At 35.8% G+C, this 18,751-nt stretch overlaps 1 protein-coding gene and 1 pseudogene across 5 annotated transcripts in view; both read left to right on the top strand.

Moving 5' to 3' along the window:
* Positions 1 to 18,751, top strand: part of PHKB (phosphorylase kinase regulatory subunit beta) — a 231,683-nt gene that overhangs the window by 37,594 nt on the left and 175,338 nt on the right. For all 5 annotated transcript variants that reach the window (XM_018061966.1, XM_018061969.1, XM_018061967.1 and 2 more), the window contains 3 exons: positions 1,776 to 1,914; positions 7,171 to 7,270; positions 16,221 to 16,328. In XM_018061966.1, the coding sequence (XP_017917455.1) occupies positions 1,776 to 1,914; positions 7,171 to 7,270; positions 16,221 to 16,328 (347 nt within the window). The remainder of the gene's footprint in view (positions 1 to 1,775; positions 1,915 to 7,170; positions 7,271 to 16,220; positions 16,329 to 18,751) is intronic.
* Positions 7,764 to 8,206, top strand: LOC102174963 (annotated as a pseudogene).

Raw genomic sequence — 18,751 nt, 5'->3', positions numbered from 1 at the left:
AGAGTAGAGTGAAAAAGATGGCTTAAAAGTTGACATTCAAAAAATTAAGATCATGGCATCTGGTCCCATCACTTCATGGCAAATAGATGGGGAAAGTAGAGACATCACTTTGCCCACAAAGGTCTGTATAGTCAAATCTATGGTTTTTCCAGTAGTCATGTGCAGAAGTGAGAGTTGGACCAGAAAGAAGGCTGAGCACCGAAGAATTGATGCTTTCAAAATATTATGCTGGAGAAGACGCTTGAGAGCCCCTTGGAGAGCAAGGAGATGGTTAGATAGCTTCACTGAGTCAGTGGACATTAACTTGACCAAACTTTGGGAGATAGTGAAGGACAGGGAAGCCTGGCGTGCTGCAGGTCATGGCGTCACAAAGAGTTGAACACTCTACTCTGAACGACTGAACTGAACTGAATTGGATTAGTCACATATAGCTAGCGGACAACTGTGGAGCTAAGATCCTACATTATTTGTGGCCAAACACCTAAAACATAAAACAGATGCAATATTGTACAAATCAATAAAGACTTTGAAAATGGTCCACATTAAAAAAAATCTTAAAAATGTTAGTTCAGCTTATTGTGTTCAAGATTCTTACCCACTTATCTCTGTAGCTATAACAAACTAAAGAAATTAAACTGCCTTTTAAAAGAAGTGTCAGCTGTTTACTTTGCAGTGTGAGGACCAGTTTTTCACTCTGGTAAAAATAATAAATACCTAGGTATTCTGAAAGACATGATAATGATTATGTCAGTTTAGTCTGAGAAAAAGAAATTTAATTCTTTAATCTCTGTGATGGAACAGAGTACTTTAAACCTTTGAAAAACTGTTCTAAATTAGTTGACATATGCCAGTCTAGATTAGAGTAACCTAATTTATTTTAGGGAAAAATATTACTCATCCATTTATAGTTAGGAATAAAATAGCTTTTAGGAAATGTCATTTTAGTGTGACTGTTTTTTTATTTTAGGACTCTTTTATAAAGATTAATACAGTCTGCTTTCTCTATCTGCAGATGCAGAACCTGCAGATATGGAGGGCCTACTATACTAGCCATTTTAGATAAGGGACTTGAGTATTTGAGAATTTTGGCATGCATGGCAGGTCCTGGAAATATCCCTGTGCAGATTGAGCGATGACTAGAAAACATTGATTCCAGACTTCTTTAACTTAAGTGGAATGTTCATAAAATAGTTACTTGTTTACTATTTTCATGTCATATTAGGATGCAATTCAATTTTGAAATGTTAAACATATCTTTGACCTGTACCATATATAAGAGGAATATATTGCTCTGAAGGCCAGGCACAAATTAGTCATCTGTGAAAACCAGGATTCTGGCCTCTCTAGAATTGAGTTATCTTTGGATTTAGCAAATGTATGCAACTCTTTGTTATATATTTGCTTTATTTTTCCCTATTGAACTAGTTTTTGAAAGTATACTTAGTTTTTTGGCTGATCTTTTTTTTTTTTTTTCTGTATCTGATATTGCCTTATAACACTTACTGACATTAACAGGGATGTGCTAAAGATTTTTTATGTGCCAATTAGCTGAATTCTTTACTCAAAAATGAAAATACCCCTCATGCCGGGTGGATCTCTACCGAGGCTGGAATTATATACCAAGAGTTGTTTCTACGTTTTCAAAAGTTTTATGCTGCAGCTAAGTTTAGAAAGAACAAAATTGTAGGATAAAGAAATCAAAAAAGTTTAAGACCTTCAGCTCAAGGGAAATAGGTTTTTTTTTTTTTCATTCTTTTTCTTGTCTTCAATTGCAGTCAAGTCAACATTGCTGCTGTATCAAAGTCCAACCACAGGTCTCTTCCCCACTAAAACATGTGGTGATGATCAGAAGGCCAAGGTTCATGACAGTCTGTACTGTGCTGCTGGTGCCTGGGCTTTGGCTCTTGCATACAGGTAAGCGGGTGTGTCTTCTCCTTGTGACTCCAAGTCTAGGCCCAAGACAAACTGGACAGCTATCTGTTGGCTTTGCTTCTGGGTCACCGTGTGACCTGCAGCTGTTTGCATCTCCTTTTCAGCCTCTAAATCTTTCAGGTTTCCAGAGCATTTACGTTAGATAAGTTGTAACATTTTATGACTTTGTGACTAACATTTCTCATCTCTAGGTTTGTAAATCAGCTTTAGTCTTTAATAGAATGAATTGCCCATTCTCATTGAATTGATTTGTTTTGACCATAGAGGAAATTGAGAGTGATTGATGATGAATCTAGAGCCTAGAGTAGTTAATAGAGTAGTCCCAAATGACACACCTAGTTAATGATAGAGCCAGGACCAAAACTCCTCTCCTTCCTTCCCCCAGTTTAGTGTTTTTCTAATTACACTTCATTGGGATATCACTAAGTCGGAAAATTCTTATAAAGTAAAAGAAAAATAAACCTTTTCACAATACAGAAGTTTTCTTTTTTCATTATTAATATCTATTTCTTTGTTTTATTTCATTATTTATTTATTTGTTTCATTATTAATATATCCGACGTGGGTCTTGACTTGTAGTCAGTAGTGATACATGTTAACTGGCAAAAAGAATGGATTTCTGAGTATTAATTCTCTGAAGGTAGTAAATGCATGTGCCTCTGATTTGAAGATTGTATCCTTAACATGCATATGATTGCTCTGCCTTAAATCGTTGATGCGTTTCACTGATGTTAGATAGGTGCTCCCTGATGTGCCATAGCACCCATGTCTACTTCTTATCAAAGTGTGTAGGTGGCTCTACTCGTAAATAGAGTCAGACAAAGCCAGATTGTGGCTGCCTATAAGACACCTTGCCTGGGCTCTTAAAAATGTAATCATAGAAGATTAGAAAATAGGTATGAAGATGGCGCGATTATGAGAATCAAATGCAATGTGTGGACCTTGATTGAATCATGCATTAAAAAAAACTAAAGTTTATTTTGGGGATAATTGGATTGTGTTTGATATACAGTATATATTAGACACTATGTCTATGCTAATAGCTCCTTGGTGTGATAATGATATTATGGTCATATAGGCAAATGTCCTTGTATTTAGGGGATACTTCTGAAATATGTATGGTGTTAGTGCCGAGAATAAATTATAGATAAAGAATTCAAGCTGATTTTATCAGCTCTTGAATCCATGTGAAGAGTAGAGTTTTATTCATTGTAGCAGTTGTGTAGCTTTTGTATAGATTTGAAATTTTTCTGAATAAAGTGTTCAGGGAAAATTGCTTAAAACAATACAAGATTTTAAAATTTAAAAAATTAAAAAAAATAAAAATAAAAGGTAGAGGAGAAAAAAAAATAGATAAACAGTTGAGGGAAGAGAAGGGACATAGAGACTGAAAATGAAAGTAACTGAAAAATCTTTTCCTATGGAGGGAAGAAGGATGAGGGAGTTTATGAAAGATGAAAGACACTGAAAAGTCACTGATGTTATATTAGTTTATTATAATAGAAAGTAATAAATTATAATTATACACTGAAAAAAAAAAAAAAAAACAATACAAGAGTACAGGCCCGTTCCCAGAAGCCTTCAAAAATCTGATAGAGAATTTAAAGTCTGTTCTTTGCTAGGGGCACTGTCTATTTCCTAACTCCCTGGATAATTTATCTTATATAGTTAAAGTAAAAACTTTTTGTTTTACTAACAAAATGTCTTCTGTTTGGAGAAACACAAGAGTACGTACCACAGAATTAGGATGAAGCTGATTTTACCCACAGTATTAAGCTGTGATGATTCGTTTAGATAATCCCCATGTTGTAAAATTAGTAGAATTCTGTTTCCAATTCTACTTAAAAATGCTGATGAAATCATATAGATAGCATTAGGAAAAATTCATCAAAAATTAAGCTGTCAATATTTTCAGGGATTTTTATCTATCTCTTATTGGTAATGAATGCATAATATGAAGTCATTAATTTTTTTAAATGGAAGTAATTTGATTTTTCTAATTGCATTAGTTTTTAATCAGTCATGTAAAAAATCTCTTGAAACCCCAGTTCTATTTGAATGTGTGTGTATGTACATGTGTACTGAGGACTTAAAATAATTATTTTACGCACATTTATATTTCATTTACATTAGGAGTATGGTTTGATTTAATTTAAATAATTGGATAAAAGCAAGAAGCAGTGAAATAGCTTATTTGTAAAATACACTTTGACATAGTTTGTTTTTCTTAAATGCAATATTATAGTTTCACTTCTAATTTTGTTTTATTTTAGAGGAGGAAAAAAATGCTTACTAATATGTTTTACTTTTTAAGATGTCTTTCACGTGTATCAAGTTGTAGTCCTGAATATACCTTTGTTTAAAATTATATTGCATTATATCTAATTATAATTATATCTATTTATGTTACTTTATATATAATTATATCTATATTGCATTATAATTATGTATGAATATAATTATAATTAATATAATTAAAATGTATATTTAGTTATATAATTATAACTATTATAATTATTTTATTTTATAAATAATTATATTGCTTTGATTTAGGTTATGTATGATATAACCTAAATATCCTAAATATCACAACCTAAATATATGACTCGGGTTAAAATTGTTTCTAAAACTAGTCAATTGTACAAAATCTTTTAAAAGAAAAGTTGAACCTATACTTTGCATGTGTGCTCAGTTGCTCAGTCATGTCCAACCCTCTTATGACCCCGTGGACTCTAGCCCACCAGGCTTCTTTGTCCATAGGAGTATCCTGGGAAGAATACTGGAATGAGTTGCCATTTGCTTCTCCAGGGGACTGAAGCTGTGTCTCCTGCGGCTCCTGCATTGGCAAGTGGATTCTTTACCACTGAGCCACCTGGGAAGCCCCAAACCTGTACTTTATGCTATACTAAAAAGTACTATGTAGAGTTTTTACATTTTTTGTTCTTACTTCTAGAAAAAAAGCATGACTTTAATTTAGGGTTTAAATACAGGATTTAGTTTTCTTTACTTTTTATGTTTGAGAAAAGTAGCTTTTTTTTTAAGAGTATTGATTTGAAAAAGCACTTTAGACTGTGCATATGTTAGAAAAACTCAAGGTGAGGTATTGGTAAGACACTTTGCAGTACTGTCTAAGAGAGAGAGAGGAATACTTCATGCAAGATGTTGGCCTGTTCCCTCTCAGTGTCAGATTTATTGCTATTTTAGGAGTTAAATATAACAGGTGGCCCTAGCTTAGTCCTTGTAAACAGTCAAGTCACATGACCAAACAGTATTCTGATTTTATTTTCCTTGAATCTTGACTGTGGGGAAATAATGCACCAGTGATAGGACTTAAGTGTTTAGTTTTTCACTAGTTATGTATTTTTAAGTTTTGATTTAAATATAAACTTAATACTTAATATTATAGAAATATTCAGTCAACATCTCCACATGGCTTGTGATCAATTAAAGTTACTTATCTGATTTTTTTTAAATTAAACATTTTATTGAGATCATATTAAAACTTGAATGTACATCAGTAAAGCTTGTTAGTTCTTGGTAGAAAATAAAGGAATTATTTTGGATGAAAAGGTTCATTTTAAATCTTAGGAAAGGAAATAGATATATACTAGTTGCCTAAATGTTTTTACTCAAATGCAGCTGTTCTTTAGTTTTCTAAGTCAGAAAAGAAATATTTTTCTGGTTACCACTATTATTTGCTAAGGAAAGGAGAAATAAAAGCATCATTAAAATAGAAGAATTCTTTATTGTGGCTAAATTATTATGGGATATTTTAGTCTTGGTATAATGCTTGTGGAAATTAGGGGCAGAGAAATTGCAGTCAAGGTAATTTTAGAAAAATTGGATTTTGTTTCTTTCTGAATTATTTCTTTATTTTTTATGAAGTGGGAATTATATGCAGAACATTTCATTGAGTTCATTTTACTCCAGATGTGCTGTTTCCTTCCTTTATCAGTGCCAAGTCAAATGTTATCCACTCCATAATTTGCCTGTTAACACTTGGTTCTGACATCATGGGAAAAAAGATCACAGAGCAGAATCATACTAGCTATACTTTAATACCTGCATGTGAAAAGAAGAATGATATTCTAATGACAAATAGACATTTTTACTGACATTCACCATACTGTATTAAAATGATCATTGTTCTTTCTACTGCTGGTATATGAGGTCTGTAATTGAAAGAGGAAGTAATTATAGTTTACTTTTTATGGGGAACAGGTAGTGTTTTTTGTCAAGTGAGGATGATAGCTAGATATTTTACTTATGATTTAGTAAAACAATGAATAAGCTACTTTTATTTTTTCAAGAGTGTATAACATCTTTTTTGAAGGCCACTGATCAATAATAAAAAGTAACTTAAAGATCGAAAAACATCTTAACCTAATTTAATATTTAAGTGTCAGCTTTTTTTTCTTTTAAAAGCAGGAGTTGTAAACTGTAGTCAATTGATTTTAAACTAAGACCTGAAAATATAAAACTTTATGCCCAAATACATCATTATCATCCTGGATGCATTTTTGTTTGAAGGCATTGCTGACTGAAGTGCCCATTCTGGCATTATTAAACACATAACAGAGCAAAGAAGACACAGAAAGTGAAAGTGAAGTCGCTCAGTCGTGTCCAACTCTTTGCGATCCCGTGGATGGTAACCTACCAGGCTCCACGGTCCATGGGATTTTCCAGGCAAGAATACTGGAGTGGGCTGCCATTTCTTTTTCCAGGGGATCTTCCCAACCCAGGGATTGAACCTGGGTCTCCTGCATTGCAGACAGATGCTTTACCGTCTGAGCCGCTAGGGAAGCCAAAGAAGACATGGGCCTACGTTAATCTACACTTCTTTGGATCCAAGTGATCATTGCATAACCTAAAAGGATTGGTATTTAAAATTGCCTGTGCTCTGTGAATGGTGAATTAAAAAAAAAATCTATTGGTAGATTTTTCTAATATGAAAATATCCTTTAAAGTTTCAGCCAAGTCAGTGTTGAAAATATTATACACTATTTTTAACACAATTAACTTACTTCCTTAAGACAAGGGGAAATTTGCACAATTTCATCATGAGGGTTTTTTTTTAAGCATTTCTACATCTGCTGGGAAAATGGAGTTTCACTGTTACAGAATTAGTAGTTGTCACCAGAACATAGGATTAGCCAGATAAATACTTAATTATCAAAAGCTCTGCTTCCTTTTCAAATGCATTTCCAATTTGTTTCATGAGTTATCTCTCTCACCCAGGCGCATTGATGATGACAAGGGAAGGACCCATGAGCTGGAGCACTCGGCTATAAAATGTATGAGAGGAATTCTGTACTGCTACATGCGTCAGGCCGATAAGGTAAAACACTGTAGTATGGACTGAAATTCTCACATCGTTCTGAGGGATTAATTTAACCAGTATAGCAATAACATCTTCTGAAGAAGGATGTACTTTCAAAAGGTAAAGCGACGTCCTGGGGGCAGTCTGGATAGATTAAAACAGCTCTGCCTTCCCAGCCCAGGGTTTTGAAGTACTGAAACTGAAGAAATACCTTAAGCAAGGTTGATTGGGAACTGTTATTTGGGCTTGAATTTGTATTTTGCATCTGATGTTTGCTCAGATAAATAGTTTCTAAAGAACCTCATGATATGCATAATTCTAACCAATATTATATTAAATAAGAAAATCCTTATCAAAATTCCTTTTGTACATGTCATTACTCTAATTGAACTTCAGTTTAGAAATATAATAATTCATTCATTTATGTATAAAGAGGGCAGGAATTAAAGGCTTAGAAAACAGCAGACTGTTAGAAAGCGGGACGTTCAGCTTGTGAGCAGGAACTTCTCGGTCGCGCACAGAAAAAGAATAATTTAAAAATGGGTGATGTTGAGAAGGGCAAGAAGATTTTTGTTCAGAAGTGTGCCCAGTGCCATACTGTGGAAAAGGGAGGGAAGCACAAGACTGGGCCAAACCTCCATGGTCTGTTTGGACGAAAGACAGGTCAGGCTGCTGGATTCTCTTACACAGATGCCAATAAAACAAAGGTATCACCTGGGGAGAGGAGATGCTGATGGAGTATTTGGAGAATCCCAAGAAGTACATCCCTGGAACCAAGATGATCTTTGCTGGCATTAAGAAGAAGGGAGAGAGGGAGGACTTGATAGCTTATCTCAAAAAAGCTACTAATGAGTAATAGTTGGCCACTGCCTTATTTATTATGAAACAGAAGTGTCTCATGACTTTTTCTGTGTACCATATTTAAATTGATCTCATACACTAGAATTCAGATCATGAACGGATGATGGAATAATTCTATTGGACAGTCCTGATTTAAATGATTGGTCTGTGGCTAAACAAACAAAAAACAGCAGACTTTACAGGATTATTTTGGAAATTAAACAGTGTACATAATAAAACTTTTTAAACTATAAAACTCTACACAAATATAATGTGATATTCCTTCTACTTACCTACATCTCTGTGTTTCTAGGTCCTAATATATTGTGGTACGTTATTAAATTTACATCGTGGTTCCTCAACAACCACTCCCACGTTTGATAATTTATTAGAAAAGATACACTTCAGTAGTTAATGCAGGCAATTTTAATGACTTAATATTTTGTGTATCTCTATCATATGAATATTATATTAAGTTTTTGTGATAGCACATTTTTTAAGACCTGACCTGAAGTCAAAAATGCAAAAGAAAAAAAATCCTATATATTCTGTCACCAAAATATGGCAACAAAAAAAATTAGTTTGCAGAAAGTAAATTTATTCACAAGTTGATAATAGAGATATATGAAAAACCTGTAGTTTGTCTACTGAGATTTGACTTTGCAAATCATTATTATAAAGGTTTTTCAATGCTTGAAATAAAGTAATATGTCATATTGACATTTAATATTTGAATTAAATTTGTATAACATATTGAAGTAATTGTGATTAAGTTCTTTTTCCTAAGTGTGAGAAGTTTACTATTTGTTTCACATTTATCATTTCATGAATTCTTTTGTGTAAATTCAACTTTTCTCTCAAGAAAACATTGTGTGAACTGTGAATTTCATGTGCTTGCTAACCAGGTTGACATACTTAAGTTATAATTGTTTATCAAAAGGAAGAAAATGATGTACTATAAATTCTTTTCTTCGTGATTTGTTTAATCTTCTTAATGTCCTTTCCTAAATATTATTCACCTTTACTAACAAGTATTCATAGTTTGGTATTCTTCAGAATGCAACTTGAATGTAATTTAAGCTGTCTTTGAATTCGTTAAATTACAAAGGATTATCATTTTTTGCCTTACGTGAGTTGTAAGAAGGTACAGATCACATTAGGATCACATTTGGTATTTCTGCATACTACAAAATGTAGAAGTTTATAAATTTTAAAATACTGTTGTTGGTATAATCTTTCTTGAACCCCATAATGTTACAGTAGGAATAGAAGATATTGCTACAATGCACATAGGACTCAGTAGACTAAACCATGCACGCAGCTAATTACCTCCCACCATACCTTCCTTCACCTTGGTGCTCACTATTTCCTTCATGATTTCATAGCAGTAGACATTGTTAATACTTTTAAATGTGTGCTTTTATCTTCTGGCCCTCCCTTAAAACTGAAGTAAAGCATATTTGTAATGTTCATGTGCTGTTTGACCTTAAAGCTCATCTTCTGAAGTAAAATCATGACTTAGTGAAAATTTTTGCTTCTCATTGTAAAGCATGCTTCTTGATGTATTTTCTAATAATACTACCTAAATAGGATGTTTTAATTTATTTGAGTGAATAGTTTTCCTTGATTTGAAGAATATAGAGCAATTTAATTTCTATTATTTTCTTTCTGCTTGTATTAATTTCTACTTATCAACATTAGTTATTTTTTACCTCTAGGTGTTCATATACCTATTTTTATTAATACTACTTAAAGAGGAGCATTCAGATTTCAAAATCGATTCAATTTGTAGTTCATAGTTCAGAAAATAGAGATCTGCTTTACAGTAGCCTATGAATGTTGCTGTCCCTAACTGCATAAAAAATTTATTTCCTGAAAATGCTACCTAAGTACTTTCTAATTCATGAGAAATCATAAAATTTTTATAAAATTTATTCTTCCTGGATTCCCTTATGAGATGATTTTCCTACCTCAGTGTATATTTTAAGCCTATAAATTAAGGATGTTTTTAAGAGTATTTTGTCATCACAAAATACTCAGTACCTTTTCCTGAATGATAAACTTGCTTATTCACAGTAATTAAAATTCTGAGGAAAAGTCTAAATAAAATACAGAAGGAGAAAACATTATTCTAGAATTCTTTTAATCTAGAAATTCTTACTTTGATAAATAATTCTCTATTTTTACTTCCCATATGCCAGATATCATACAATACTGATTAACATCTTCTTGATTTTGGCTGCTCTCAAGAGTACTTTTTGTGTATATTTTGTATACAATATGCTTCATTAATTTTCCAAGTTTATTGAATTTGGGTCTTTTTTTCCCCCTGAAATTTTATTTTATTATTTTCTTTAATTTATTATTATTTTTTAATTTTATTGTTTCACTTTACAATACTGTATTGGTTTTGCCATACATTGACATGAATCCACCACAGGTGTACATGAGTTCCCAACCCTGAACCCCCTCCCACCACCCTCCCCATATCATCTCTCTGGGTCATCCCAGTGCACCAGCCCCAAGCATCCTGTATCCTGTATCGAACCTAGACCAGTGATTCATTTCTTACATTATAATACACATGTTTCAATGCCATTCTCCCAAATCATCCCACCCTCTCCCTCTCCTACAGAGTCCAAAAGTCTGTTCTTTACATCTGTGTCTCTTTTGCTGTTTGTCTTTTTACAGCTTTAAGACTCAAAGGATAATTATATAATTCACTATTTGATTATCTTTGATCGTTTAATAGTTGCCTTTCCTCTGGCACGGTCATTGAATATAAATTCTCATGCTGGGTACTTGTGTGTCTTGAAGACAAATGACAAACACTGCTTTGTCACCTGCAGCGATCACTTTATTAAACTAATAAAACCTTATCCATTTAGATACATATCAAGTGGGCAAAATATATTTTGTTTTAATTTAACCACATTTTTGTCTTAAGAGCCCAGAAAAATGTTCAGTGCTTTGAGGTAATAGTCATGGTACTGTGAAAGTAGTGACCACCTTGATTTCTATATTTGTGTAGCCTGAGACTGTTACCAGGAGTTTCAGACACTGAGATGGGATAGCCGTCTCACCTTTTCTGAGTTAACACAGGATAGCTTGGTCACTACATAGAGGGAGTGTGTACATCCATACCGTTACCCTCATTCTCTCTTTTCTGATTACCTGCTGATAGTTCCTGGCTTTAATTTTGTTGATTTCAACCTTAGGGAGGGCTTGCGGATAGCTCAGTGGTAAAAGTAAACACCTGCCAATGCAGGAGCTGCAGAAGATGCAGGTTGAATCACTGGGCCACAAAGGTCCCCTAGAGGAGAAAATGGCTGCACGATTCAGTATTCTTACCTGGAAAATCCCACCGACACAGGAGCCTGGTGGGCTGCAGCCCATAGGGTCCAACAGAGTTGGCCTGAGCATGCATGTATAACATAACATATGTGTTTATATATAGGGCTCGTGGAGGGGTGAAAAGGTGTGTTAGCCCTCTAGTACTAACAAATTTACTGTTATGATCTAAATGTTCTCTGTTACTATATTGAACAGTACAGAAACCACTAGTCACATGTGGCTTTTGAGCACTTGATATGGGGCCATTGTGACTGAAAACTTGAATTTCTAAATTTTATATAATTGTCTGTATTATCAAAGCTATGATTTTTCCAGTATTCATGTATGAATGTGAGATTTGAACCGTAATGAAAGCTGAGTGCTGCAGAACTGATGCTTTTGAACTGTGGTGTTGGAAAAGACTCCTAAGTTCCTTTGACAGCAAGGAGATCAAACCAATCAATCCTAAAGAAAATCAGTCCTGGATATTCATTGAAAGGACTGATGCTGAAGCTGAAACTCCAATACTTTGGCCACCTGATGTGAAAAATTGACTCTTTGGAAAAGACCCTAATGCTGGGAAAGATTGAAAGAGGGAGGAGAAGGGGATGACAGAGGATGAGATGGTTGGATGGCATCACCAACTCGATGGACATGAGCTTGAACAAGCTCTAGGAGTTAGTGAAGGACAGGGATGCCTGGTGTGCTATAGTCCATGGGGTCTCAAAGAGTTGAACATGACTAGGCAATTGAACTGAACTGAGTTCAATTTGTCATGTATAGCTAGTGGCTGCCATATTGGAGAGTATAACTTCTTGAAGCTTGAAAGATAGTGGGAGATACAGAAAACTGATGCAGATGGTGATTGCAGCCATGAAATTAAAAGACGCTTACTCCTTGGAAGAAAAGTTATGACCAACCTAGGTAGCATATTCAAAAGCAGAGACATTACTTTGCTGACTAAGGTCTCTCTAGTCAAGGCTATGGTTTCTCCAGTAGTCATGTATGGATGTGAGAGTTGGACTGTGAAGAAGGCTGAGCGCCGAAGAATTGATGCTTTTGAACTGTGGTGTTGGAGAAGACTCTTGAGAGTCCCTTGGACTGCAAGGAGATCCAACCAGTCCATTCTGAAGGAGATCAGCCCTGGGATTTCTATGGAAGGAATGATGCTGAGGCTGAAACTCCAGTACTTTGGTCACCTTATGTGAAGTGTTGACTGATTGGAAAAGACTCTGATGCTGGGAGGGATTGGGGGCGGGAGGAGAAGGGGACGACCGAGGATGAGATGGCTGGATGGCATCACTGACTCGATGGATGTGAGTCTGAGTGAACTCTGGGAGTTGGTGATTGACAGGGAGGCGTGGCCTGCTGTGATTCATGGGGTTGCAAAGAGTCGGACACGACTGAGTGACTGAACTCAACTGAATAAGAACAAATAACTGGAGAAATAAATAAAGGATAAGCACCCTGATATGGGAGTCCAGAGTAAGGAATTTTAGTTGGGGTTCAGAAGGGACTTTATTAAAGAAGATCTTTTTAAAATAAGGCTTAAAGGATGAGAAGAAATTTGAAGATGGGAAAGAGAGTATGGTTCCTTAGCCAAGTGAAACAAGTCAAGATCATGAATACTCAGATACTATCATCATTTATATCTTTGCAAAGAGACAAGAAAGTCATTGCTTTTATTTGGCCTTGGAATACGGAATGAGGCAGGGCAAAGGCTAATAGAGTTTTGCCAAGAGAACGCACAGGTCATAGCAAACACCCTCTTCCAAAAACACAGGAGAAGACTCTACACATGGACATCATCAGATGGTCAGCACCGAAATCAGATTTATATTCTTTGCAGCCAAAGATGGAGAAGCTCTATACAGTCAGCAAAGCAAGACCAGGAGCTGACTGTGGCTCAGATTATGAACTCCTTATTACCAAATTCAGATTTAAATTGAAGAAAGTAGGGAAAACCATTAGACCATTCAGATATGACCTAAATCAAATCCCTTATGATTATACAGAGGAAGTGAGAAATAGATTTAAGGGACTAGATCTGATAGAGGGCCTGATGAACTATATGGATGGAGGTTTGTGACATTGTACAGGAGACAGGGATCAAGACCATCCCCATGGGAAAGAAATGCAAAAAAGCAAAATGGCTGTCTGGGGAGGCCTTACAAATAGCTGTGAAAAGAAGAGAAGCGAAAAGCAAAGGAGAAAAGGAAAGATATAAGCATCTGAATGCAGAGTTCCAAAGAATAGAAGGAGAGATAAGAAAGCCTTCCTCAGCAATCAATGTAAAGAAATAGAGGAAAAGAACAGAATGGGGAAGACTAGAGATCTCTTCAAGAAAATTAGAGATACCAAGGAAACATTTCATGCAAAGATGAGCTCGATAAAGGACAGAAATGGTATGGACCTAACAGAAGCAAAAGAGATTAAGAAGAGGTGGCAAGAACACAGAGAAGAACTGTACAAAAAAGATCTTCATGACCAAGATAATCACAATGGTGTGATCACTGACCTAGAGCCAGACATCCTGGAATGTGAAGTCAAGTGGGCCTTAGAAAGCATCACTAAGAACAAAGCTACTGGAGGTAATGGAATCCTGAAAGATGATGCTGTGAAAGTACTGCACTCAATATGCCAGCAAATTTGAAAAACTCAGCAGTGGCCCCAGGACCGGAAAAGGTCAGTTTTCATTCCAATCCCAAAGAAAGGCAATGCCAAAGAATGCTCAAACTACCGCACAACTGCACTCATCGCACACGCTAGTAAAGTAATGCTCAAAATTCTCCAAGCCAGGCTTCAGCAATACATGAACCATAAACTTCCAGATGTTCTAGCTGGTTTTTAGAAAGGCAGAAGAACCAGAGATCAAATTGCCAACATCTGCTGGATCATGGAAAAAGCAAGAGAGTTCCAGAAAAACATCTATTTCTGCTTTATTGACTACGCCAAAGCCTTTGACTGTATGGATCACAATAAACTGTGGAAAATTCTGAAAGAGATGGGAATATCAGACCACCTGACCTGCCTCTTGAGAAACCTGTATACAGGTCCGAAAGCAACAGTTAGAACTGGACATGGAACAACAGACTGGTTCAGTATGGGAAAAGGAGTATGTCAAGGCTGTATACCGTCACCCTGCTTATTTAACTTCTATGCAGAGTACATCATGAGAAACACTGGGCTGGAAGAAGCACAAGCTGGAATCAAGATTGCCGGGAGAAATATCAATAACCTCAGCTATGCAGATGGACCACCCTTATGGCAGAAAGTGAAGAGGAACTAAAAAGCCTCTTGATTGAAAGTGAAAGAGGAGAGTGAAAAAGTTGGCTTAAAGCTCAGCATTCAGAAAACGAAGATCATGGCTTCTGGTCCCATCCTTCATGGGAAATAGATGGGGAAACAGTGGAAACAGTGTCTGAGTTTATTACTTTGGGCTCCAAAAGCACTGCAGATAGTGATTGCAGCCATGAAATTAAAAGACGCTTACTGCTTGGAAGGAAAGTTATGACCAACCGAGACAGCATATTCAAAAACAGAGACATTACTTTGCCAACAAAGGTCCGTCTAGTCAAGGCTATGGTTTTTCCTGTGGTCATGTATGGATGTGAGATTTGGGCTGTGGAGAAAGCTGAGCTCCAAAGAATTGATGCGTTTGAGTTGTGGTGTTGGAGAAGACTCTTGAGAGTCTCTTGGACTTCAAGGAGATCCAACCAGTCCATTCTAAAGGTGATCAGTCCTGGGATTTCTATGGAAGGAATGATGCTAAAGCTGAAGCTCCAGTACTTTGGCCACCTCATGCGAAGAGTTGACTCATTGCAAAAGACTGATGCTGGGAGGGGTTGGGGGCAGGAGAAGAGGGGATGATAGACGATGAGATGGCTGGATGGCATCACCGACTCGATGGACATTAGTTTGAGTGAACTCTGGGAGATGGTGATGGACAGGGAGGCTTGGTGTGCTGCTCTTCAGGGCTCGCAAAGAGTCAGACAAGACTGAACAACTGAACTGAACTGATGTATCATTCTATTCATTCTTTGTTCCTATTCATCTTATCCTTCCAGGGAAGTAGTAGTAGACTTACTTGACATATAACTTTATTAGCAGATGTTTGCAAAATTGAATTAATATCTGCTTGTCCTTGGAGTTTGTCTCCTTTTGTTATTTAATGCTTACTTAATTTGTATTCTAAAATGATTAAATTTTACATTGAGTTAATATGTAAAAATATGGCCTATATTCTCTTGGAATTGGTGCCTTAGTAATGACAGTATGTGTGGTGAAAGAAATGAAAACATGTTGACAGGAGCATGGTTACAATTTGTGATCCTTGGAGAAAGAAAAAGCATTTGGCATTTTGAAAATTTATTGAATTAGAATGTGGCCTGAAGCACTCTTTCATTGGTTGTCATGTAAGCATTTCCAAATAGCAGTACAGTGGGATACAGTTTCTGATATCCAGTCCCATAGAGGAAACCATTATTTGAGTCTAAAATAAGATGCAAAACATTACAAAAGGCAATGCTTATAGATTAACAAGCCTTTTATTATACTTCAGTTATTTGTGAAGTATCAGTTAAGTATTTGACAATCATGTTAACTGTATTACATTAATAATGATGAGTTTTATCTATTTTGTTTCTTTAGAAAAAGTAACATTCTGCTTTGTTCTATCCTCTGTCTATAAGCTGTAGTTTTCCCCATTAAAAAGTCTCTTGAAAAATGTATAATCTCTGATTTTGGGTGAGAATGTGAATTAGTAGCACCATTTAAATTTCATATTTTATTCCAGGTCCAGCAATTTAAGCAGGATCCACGCCCAACAACATGTCTTCACTCTGTGTTCAATGTACATACAGGAGATGAGATCCTCTCCTATGAGGAATATGGTCATCTTCAGGTAAAAATAGAAGACTATACATTTTCTTCTGCAGTTTTACTCTATATCATAGAATGTTTGAGGCTATTTACATTTTTACAAAATTGGATTTACATTTTGTAAAACTTTAATTGTTCAAAATTCAAGTAGAGAGTCAACCATGAAATGAAGAAATCCCAGTGGAACTGAATTAGTTATTGTGACTGAGCATTAAATATTATTGCCTTCTTGGTCCAAAAGCAAAAAGGGCAGCTGGAGAGAATGTAATACTACTATCTAGAAGAAAGGATCCTACAGCTCTTTCAGTGACAAAAGCTTGTTGTGCTCATTATCAAATTTAGAGGAATTTCAGTATTTAGGAACTAGGGAATAAAAGACAACTGACAGTAATATAACAACAAATAATAGGTTTTTGTTACATCACAGCCCATTTCTAATAAATCAGCCTTCAATGATTCTAAAAATGTACCACTAAAATGATAATTCCAAAGGCATAAAAGGCATTAATATAAATTTTATATGCTTAGAATCCACTGTAAAGCTTCATATTTTGTTTTCATTTTTTCTCTCCCATCTTTGTACCCCTGTGCCTTGTGTCTAGTGTACGAGTATTATATATGCTATTTATCTTTAATGGGTTTTCTTCCGATTCATCATTTGGTTCTGTTGTCTTTAGAACAGAGTACTTACTATTCATATATTCCTTACTAAAACATGAGTATCCTTTTTATAGTTCCTTTCTCTCTAGAGACCTGAAATGTCTTACTTCCAAATGACTCTTCCAAACACAGAAAGTTCAGTGTCCCCATTTCTACGCAGCAGAAACTCTTAATAGTTATTTGTAACCAGTTCTATGGAGATTTAATTGTACCTAAATATGTAGTTGCTCAGCTGTGTCATAATTTTTCAAATAATTAGGTTTTCTGTACCTTTTGCTTTCACAGATATGTTTGCTATTTGACATAGAGTTTTTAGAAGATAATGATTCATTTATTTGTGTATCTCAGAATTTAAACTTAGTGCCTAGCACATGCTGTTGCTGCTAAGTCGCTTCAGTCGTGTCCAACTCTGTGCGACCCCGTGGACTGCAGCCTACCAGGCTCCTCCGTCCATGGGATTTTCCAGGCAAGAGTACTGGAGTGGGTTGCCATTGCCTTCTCCTGTAACTGCATACTAATACACCAATGCAACTTACTGCTATGAGGGAAAAACACTATTTAATGAGACATGAAGACAAAGCACAAACCCGACTAAGGGAACACATGCTGTGGACCACAGCACTGCTATGACCAGAGCAAGTTGGGGGACGGGGGAGGGGAGATGGATGGGTCACTACAGGCTTGGGAGTGGCGGGGCGGGGTCTGGATTGACGACAACTAAGCAGACAACACATGAGACAGGAAATCAAAACCAATGATGAAAGCAGACACACCGTCAGAGAACTCCAACAGCAAGGAGAACATACAGAAATGTTCTTGTACAAATATTCGGGAAGAAATCAAGCATGAAACCACAGAGAAATCGTCAAAGAATTTTAAATATCAACTAATTAGCCAATGATGCAAATTATAAAAACACAGAGTAGGTTTCAAGTAAATGCTGGTCAGCCAGTTATTTGGTAGTCCCGTACATTTTGCCACTTAGGGATATTTTCTCACAGAAGCCTCCTAAAAAATCATAGCAGACAGTTCTTGAGATATTGCTATAGTTGGCTGTCAATGGAAATGAAATTTCTTTGAGATCATTTCTGACAGGCCAGTGTCAGTGCTCTATGAGAATATTTGGGTGACCCAATGGAAGAAGCTCTTGCTTATTATGTTCTGAGAAAAGTCACTCAAGGGTTAATGTTGATCTGTTATAAAACGCCTTAAACAAGAATCCTCCATTTTCTTACATGGCCCACTTGGATCTTGACAAGACCCTGAGACCTGCTGGACTTTGAGTGCTGGGAAGTCAAGAGACATTCAGGATAGTCCTGTTTCCTGAGAGAGTTACCCCCACTTGCAGGCCCTGGTGGCACACAGCTGCTTTATCCAAGGCATCTAGGGCACAAATAATTTTCTGCCCCAACTGTCTGTTATTCAGAAAGGATTGGAGGAGAATCAGCGAAGCACAAGGCAGCAGGGCTGTTAGTGGGTAATAATCTTCTGGGTTAGAATTATATGATAAGAAAATTATGTCTTACCTCCTCGTTGTTTTTACCTCAAGTTAATTGTTTCCTGGCTAAATGAAAAAGTTTCACTGCTTCTCATTTATTTGTTTATTGGATAACTTTATTGAGATATAATTCACATAATATACAATTTGCCTATATAAAGTATATAGCTTTTTAATATATTCATAAAGTTGTTCAAACAACATTGCAGAACATCTTCATCACCCCAGAACAAAATCCAGTACCTGTTAGCAGTCACTCCTCATCTCCTTCAAAGACCCCCACTGTA

This window comes from Capra hircus, chromosome 18, assembly GCF_001704415.2.
Source record: "Capra hircus breed San Clemente chromosome 18, ASM170441v1, whole genome shotgun sequence".
Taxonomy (NCBI): Eukaryota; Metazoa; Chordata; class Mammalia; order Artiodactyla; family Bovidae; genus Capra; species Capra hircus.
The sequence above is the reverse complement of the archived record's forward strand: the minus strand, read 5'-3'. Positions and strand labels throughout refer to the sequence as shown.